The following is a 7480-nucleotide window of genomic DNA, read 5'->3' as shown; positions in this document are numbered from 1 at the left end:
GTTTCGTACCTGTGTATGCTGAACACATGAAGGCTGTGAGTAAACCAAGTATGTTATTTCCATCAAAGTCTACTTCATTTTGTCTCTTGAGTGCATAATATAAAACAAGTTGTTTTATCGATGATTTAGGTGTTTTTCAATGTATTAATAATTAATTGTGATCAACAACTTAAATAACAATGTCTGTATAAATACAAAGTCTGTACAAAGCATAAGGTGTGAAAAGCTACTTTGTATCAGCTGCAGAGCTGAAGCCTCTCACCCTTTTACAGTTGGGAATAGTAAATTATGAACTCGAAACCCTGTTGGTCTGCTGGTGTTCTTCCTTACCACTTGCGTCTGAACGGACTGACCACAACAAGTATATATTTTTGGGCACTGAAAAACACTTCTAAAGCTCTGCTGTTTTTATGCACTGGCAAAATCTCAATTTTCCTAATAGATCAAAGATAACAGGTTGTTCAGTCTAACGACTGAAACCATTGCCTTCCATAAGTATACATATTTTACTTTAAATATATTTTGGCTCTTATGATCTCTAAGTGTTTTTCCAAAAGGTTATACATGCCATTTTACAAAATGCTTCAAATTCCCTTGGTCAAATCTGCCAGCTCCTTTTCTCTGAATGTTTAGATTGTATTTCTAAAAATTCAAGGGAACCTTTAAGCTACTGCAATGCTATGAATTTGAAGAAAACATCATGGGGAGAGGGGATTTTTATTGGGGGGCGTAATGCCATTATGTCCCCTCCCTATAGCCACAATCTGGTCTCCTCCTGCTCTTCCCACTCTGCACTGTCTCTCTTCACTGGACTATCATATAAAGTCCAGATTATTTGCTTTGAATTGGATTATATAGCCGTGTAGACTCATATTATCCAGTTCAAAGCAAATAATGTGGATTCAGAAACTGGATTATATGGCAGTGTATAAGGGGCTGAGTGAGCCTCACATCTCTAATCTCCCACATCTTACTGCTCTGTTTGGTCGTCCGGAGGCTCAAGTACACAGAGAATAAGAAGGTCTGCTTCTTGTCCAAGTAGATGGTTTCCGGCAATAAATTATTGGGCCTGATGTTATAGACCTTCACATAGTTGGCCATGTCAACGTAGATGCCTCCAGAAGATTTCCAGTTGCTGGCCATGTAGTAGTAGTATTCCTGGAAAGAGTGGTATGTGACTGAAGGAGGCATATAAACCATCTGATATTGCATGTTCATAGCTGTAGTAGTACTACAAGTAGTGTGTGTTCGCACACCTTTTCCTTATTATGTGTTTGATAATAAGTATTTAATCTACTGCTCCCTGCTTTGATCCAGATGGAGAGGTAGGCAAAACATGCAGTGATGAGTGAAATTTTAATCTCTGTGCTTTCATGTATGCAAATACTCAAATAATTCCAACATATATACAGACCTGCTCAGAGGTTTAACCATTTCAGATCTGCCACAATGGACCAACTCCTTTGCTATTTTCTCTAGTTTAACTAGATGAGAGCAGAGATCAGAAAAAGGCTCTGGAATTGACTTTTTCATACCTACTCTGAACTTGCTACTTTAGGGCATAAAGTGCCCTCTAACCTGGAGATTTTAACCCTCCAAAAGGGAACTAAGTCTAAGATAAGGCTCAATGTAATCTTCCTGGTGGGGAGGGTATTTTTGAGGAATTATTCCCCGAGATTGTTTTTTCTTACTGCATCTTGTTTCTTGTTCTTCCACCAGCGCCAAGTGGGGTCATGGACTGGGTCAGCATAAGCCTAGCAAGATAACAAAAAATAAAACCAGGTAAAGTACAGTTGAGAGAAAGAGAAAAGACCCCATCCAGCCACAAGAGTAGCCTCTACCAGAAGGGACTCAACATCAGCTGTGACAGTAGCGCAGAAAACATGTCAGAGACATAAAATCCACATCCCGCCTTAGCTTTTGAGTGTAAAGTGGGCCTTCCAGAGAAAGCACTAGAGACAGAAGGTTCTTGTGGGCTTATGGTGGCCTCTGTTGGCTGATAAGGAGCAAGACACTGAGGCTCATCCACACTGACTGCTTAATGCAGTTCAATGTTAATTCAAACTGTGGCAGCCAGACAACAAAAACACCCCAAAAAGCCTGCAAAAGAAAGTGCTCTGTGACTCATGCCATCACTATCTGGGCCTCAAAGTAGTTCCAGCATTTGCTATGTAATCATCTGCACACTGAAAAACACTTTCTTCAATACTGGCTTGAATCTGGATTAAATGGTCAGCGTAGATGGTGCCTAAGAAGTCAGTGGTCCTGGGTGTTCTGCTGTGGATATGGCTGGTGGGATGCTGCCCTTAAGGCAAAATGCCCAAATGGAGGCACGCACAAGAGCCCCACTGCTGCTGGAAGATCTTCCCTCTTAAAACTCCAGAAAGACCTCCAGAAAGTACAAATGCCACCCTTGGGTTGTTTTAATCCAAAACAGGAGAAGGGTTGACATTCAAAGTGGGCATCTTGGTACTTTCAGTGGGAGGGACCTGTAAAGAAATCTATAAATAAGTAAATATTAGACTAGAACAACAAGGCCACGGAGCATCTTCTGTTTTCAAACTGAAAACAAGAGTTTCCCAAGCTTCAAATGGATGTCCCAGATTCCAGGTTAGAAACTAGAAGCTGCTCACGTCTGCAAGCTTTCTGTCCAAGAATGACCCAGAACAAGGGCAAAATAAATTAGGGTTTGGAAAGTGGCAGAAGAGCGGTATTTTCATCCTGATTGGTGGAGCTCTTCCTGCACTGAAGCCCCATGTCAGCAGTGGACAGGAAAAAAGCCCAATGTAAGTGAGCACAAGTCTCTGTGCAGGAAAACCACTTTCTGAAGTAGACATCAAAAAACTATTCTCACTCTATGGTAAGCTGAATGCAGCTGTAGCAGTTGGTAGACGAGTCCCTGGTACACAATCAGCGACTTCTGGTCATAGAAGCCTGTCTTTTCCATGATTTCCGGAGGCTTGACACGGTAATGCTCCATCCGAGTAAAGCGCTGTGGGAATGGCAAGTCCACGAAGCGAACCACGGCAAATGGGCAACGGTGGGTGAACCTGATGTAGTCTATGCCACTGGGAACAAAGAAGCCAATCCATCATTTATGGTACATTATTATTATATTATTTATTTTTTACCCATAAAAAATAAATAAGTGGGCTTAAATAGGTGGGCTACAACATAATTAAAACACATAAACATCGTAAAAATTCTATAAATATACATTTTTACATATGACTATACATCATTAAAATCTCACAAACTCAACAAGAATTCTACCTCAAATGTGGAGGAAGGGAATGTAGCCCTCCAGAAGAACATGGATTGCAACTTCCATCATCCCTCAACCTGGATGTGTTGGATGGGGTCGAAGGGGTTTGAAACCAATAACATTTGATGGGCCACACATTCCTAAACTTTGGCCCAATCCTTAACTAGCATCCTTTAATACAACGAAGTACCCTCCCATAGCCTGGTTTTAGACTTCACCTGTGTACAAGAAAGTGCTGAGAACCATTGTGGAACAACAGACTGAGAGTGGGATTTCTGGGTAGTCATGAAGACACGGTCTGTGTCTGAGCAAACAACGCTCTCTCGCCCAGAAGGGTAAAGGTGGGATTCCAAAGAAATTTTCAAATAAAAGGGAAGTACATGCTAGATCTGGGAAGCCATTCTCTGGACAACAACAATCTATATAGTCAGTTGCCAGTAGAACTATCGCTGCACTAGCGAACAAGTTCAGAAACAACGAAGCTGCACCTTATGCGCCATCACTCACTTGTGCGTCATCCCTTTGTGAGGAGTGCTGATCATCTGGTCATAGGTCAGGATATGATCTAGAGGGAATTTCCTTTTGATTAACTTTCCAGTGGTTCCAGGATCCTCCCTATAAACCAACTGAAAGAGAAGGGATTAAGAGCAATTGATTCGGGCCTCTTCAACCCTCCCACTGTTTGGGCCATCAACTCCCAGAAGCCCTTCAATGTTCAATGGTCAGGAATTCTGGGAGTTGAAGGCCCAAAGGGCTTATCATAAAGAGAATCTAAGGGTTCCCGACATTTTAAACAATGCAATATACCGTACATACTCGAGTATATGCCGACCCAAATATAAGCCGAGGCACCTAATTTTACCACAAAAAACCTGAGAAAACTGGTCAGGGCGGTTGCAAATACAGCGCATTTACAACCATATTTGCCTGGAACGCAACCTCTTAAGAGAGAGAATTAACACCATCCACAAAGAACTTGCAAACACAGACAAAGAATTGCTGCACCTCCATATCAACATCAGCCAAAAGATGAACACCCAGGACTGGGGTAAAATAGACAACCTTACCTACAGAAAAATGGAGAAAGACATGGCTCTCCAAACCAAAAGACAAAAAAATTCGGCAAATACCAAAAGCAACAGCCAATACCAAAACTGGATACATCACAGACCTTCATCAACCTGACTGACAGACAACTCACCAAAAACCAAGTATCCATACTAAAAAAAGGAGGAAATTTTGCTGTTACCACCACCACCAGGATCCTAGTAGAAAACATCATTGCTAATGTTGAATCAGCAATTTACTGCCTCCCCAAGGAAGAAGCGGAGAAAGTAAGGATGGATACAGCAAGGATCCTGAGAAAGACAAAACCTCCCCCCAGCAACATAACAAGGAAAGAAAGACAAGCAATCAAAGACCTCAACTCAGATCCAGAAATCATCATTCTCCCAGCTGACAAGGGAAATGCCACAGTAATCATGGAAACAGAACAGTACAAAGGAAAAATCAGACAACTTCTGGATACCACAATATACAAAAAACTAAAACAAGACCCAACTAACAAAATCACCAGAAAAATTAACACTCTGATCAAGAACTCCTCCATTAACCTTGACATACGACAACAACTATGCAGATTGGAAGCCCTCCCACCTAGGCTTTATGGACTCCCAAAAATCCTCAAGGACTACACCCCACTCAGACCCATTGTGAGTGCCACTGGATCTCCGACATACAACCTGGCAAAATTTCTGGCTACACAGCTACAAACCCATATTGGGCTCACCACGCACTACATCAAGAACTCAACACACTTCATAGAAAAAATCAGCAACCTCAAGCTAAGTGCCAAGGACATTCTGATCAGCTACTGAGAAAACTTATTGACTCAATGGGTTTCCGTAGGCAAGCCAGAGTCTGAAATCCTCATCTTCAAGAATCCTGCTGCTATTGATATTAGGACTCTCATGCTGTTTCTTTCTACCATCACTCCCCTTGAATGTCTAACTGTCACAACCAACTATCACAACCAGAAACAGCAAAGACACCCACCTCTTGCATCCCATCCTTGTCAAAGAAAACCGTGACTATAGCTTGAGTGGCATTCAAGTCATGATCTGGTGAGCCTTCCATCACTTGCAGGGTATTGTACACGGACCAGGCTGCTGATGGATACGCTCTTTTGATCTCTGTGCTACCTTCTTTCATAACCCAGACCTTGAATTGAAGGGGGGAGAGAGAGAAATACCCAACTAAAATCTCTTTTTTATACCCAGATCACTGAGACATTTCTTTGAATCCTCTTTTTGCCATAGTCACTGATAGAAAAAAAAACACAATAAATGATATCATGAGTGACAGGGCAAAGGTAAAACTACAAAATAGAAGCCTGAAATACATTAGTAATGAACTACTTTGTAAAAAAAAAATTGTGTCCTTGTCTTGCCTCACCCAACTTCCAACTTCCAACTTCCATCATCGTCATCATCACCATTATTTATACCCCATTTTTATCTCTACAAAAGAGATTCAAAATGGCTTACAGAAAAAAATAAAATACAATTTAAAACCTAAAAAGTTAATATAAAATTAACTATTAATGGTATTAAAATAAACAGTTGCAATCCTTAAAAATGATTAAAAACGTATTCAGAGCTAATTAAGCTGAGAAGAAACACATGGTCCTGGTCTACCATATTTTCAGAGATTCTCAAATAGGATCATTTGTTAACAAAAGACTACACTCAAGATATAATTCAAAGCCAAATCACTTCTGTAGAAGGAAAAATAGATGCACATACCTCATCTGCTTCTGTCACAAAAGCAATGTGGCCATTAAAGGACATAACAAAATATTTGATGGGAGAGTCACCCGGAAAGTTAGACAAATATATGAAGCTCACCATGTCATTACTGTCAAGAAAAGGCAAGAACATTCAGGTTATTGTGTTTTGTTTGTTTGTTTGTTTGTTTGTTTTTACAAAAAATGAAATGGCTCAAGTAAAGCATTGTTATGTTCCTTCAAGTCATTTCTGATTTATGGAGATTTTCTGCTGCCCTGGAGACTAGTCAAGGGCTGCAGTGGTTTTTAGTTTTGAATATTTTTAATGGATTTTAACTGATTTTTTAAAAAATAACAATATTTCAATTTGTTTTAATGATTGTAGATTTGTAGATTTTAAATTGTATGGAAATGCTTTTAATGTAAGCTGTTTTGAGTCTCTTGGTGCAGAGAAAAAGTGGGGTATAAATAATAATTGTGATGATGATAGTGATGATGATGATGATGATGATGATGATGATTGTTATTATTATAAAAATAGGACCCAGAGCAATGGGTTCAAGTTACAGGAAAGTTCCACCTGAACATTGGGAAGAACTTCCTGATCGTAAAAAGAGTTCAACAGTGGAACTCCAAGTGAGCTTTGGAGTGTAGTGGAGGCTCCTTCTTTGGGGACTTTTAAACAGTCTGGATGGCCATCTGTCAGAGGTGATTTGATTGTGCTTTTCCTGCATGGTAAAATTGTGCTGGAGTGGCTGGCCCCTGGAGTCTCTTCCAACTCTATTATTAATATTATAATAAAACTTTATTTATATTCCACCCTATCTACCCGGAGGGACTCAGGGCAGATTCCAAACATAAAAGGCAAACATTCAATGCCCAAACACAACAACAATGCACCCATAATAATGAAAATTGACAACTCAACAAATAAAAAATGACTTAACAATTAAAATTAAATTAAAAATGCAACCTGTCATATCAGACATAAAACAAAACATCTCAGTAAACATCTATTATACTATGATTCTAAAGCTAAGCTATCACAGGGCTTTCTTGGCAAGATTTGTTCAGAGGGAGGGAAGTGCTGCACTTGCCGCCCTTTGAGGTTGAGAGAGAGTGACTTGCCTAAAGTCATCCAGTGGGTTTCCATGGCCAAGCAGAGATCTGAACCCTAGTTTCAAGTCATAGTCCAAAACCATTAAGCCAAGCTGACTCTAAGGGGGAAAAATACAGCAGACTCTCCTTCTCCCATAATTCTACCTCTTATTGAACCCAAGGCCAGCCGTGAGCCTAGAACAGGGCCTGGGACTGGCTCTAGGCAAACATGTTGGGGTCTGCAGGACAGGAGTGTGAAGCCGCAGCCACATGGATGGGCTTCCCTCTATGACTGCTGCCTCCCTTTGAGAATATTACTCCTGCGACTCAGA

At 40.5% G+C, this 7480-nt stretch overlaps 2 protein-coding genes across 3 annotated transcripts in view; one reads left to right on the top strand and one right to left on the bottom strand.

Moving 5' to 3' along the window:
* Positions 1 to 7480, top strand: part of LOC100557251 (26S proteasome non-ATPase regulatory subunit 8) — a 93665-nt gene that overhangs the window by 82600 nt on the left and 3585 nt on the right. The window lies entirely within an intron of this gene.
* The window catches only part of LOC100559019 (cation channel sperm-associated auxiliary subunit gamma), a 32757-nt gene continuing 25283 nt past the window's right edge, over positions 7 to 7480 (bottom strand). The window contains exons 14-19 of the mRNA XM_062962385.1: positions 6070 to 6181; positions 5321 to 5485; positions 3773 to 3891; positions 2855 to 3068; positions 1692 to 1754; positions 7 to 1158 (exon numbers count right to left, since the gene is read on the bottom strand). Of these exons, the coding sequence (XP_062818455.1) occupies positions 883 to 1158; positions 1692 to 1754; positions 2855 to 3068; positions 3773 to 3891; positions 5321 to 5485; positions 6070 to 6181 (949 nt within the window). The 3' untranslated portion in view covers positions 7 to 882. The remainder of the gene's footprint in view (positions 1159 to 1691; positions 1755 to 2854; positions 3069 to 3772; positions 3892 to 5320; positions 5486 to 6069; positions 6182 to 7480) is intronic.

Source organism: Anolis carolinensis, unplaced genomic scaffold (assembly GCF_035594765.1).
Source record: "Anolis carolinensis isolate JA03-04 unplaced genomic scaffold, rAnoCar3.1.pri scaffold_10, whole genome shotgun sequence".
NCBI classification, from domain to species: Eukaryota; Metazoa; Chordata; class Lepidosauria; order Squamata; family Dactyloidae; genus Anolis; species Anolis carolinensis.
This window is presented reverse-complemented; position numbering and strand designations above follow the sequence as displayed.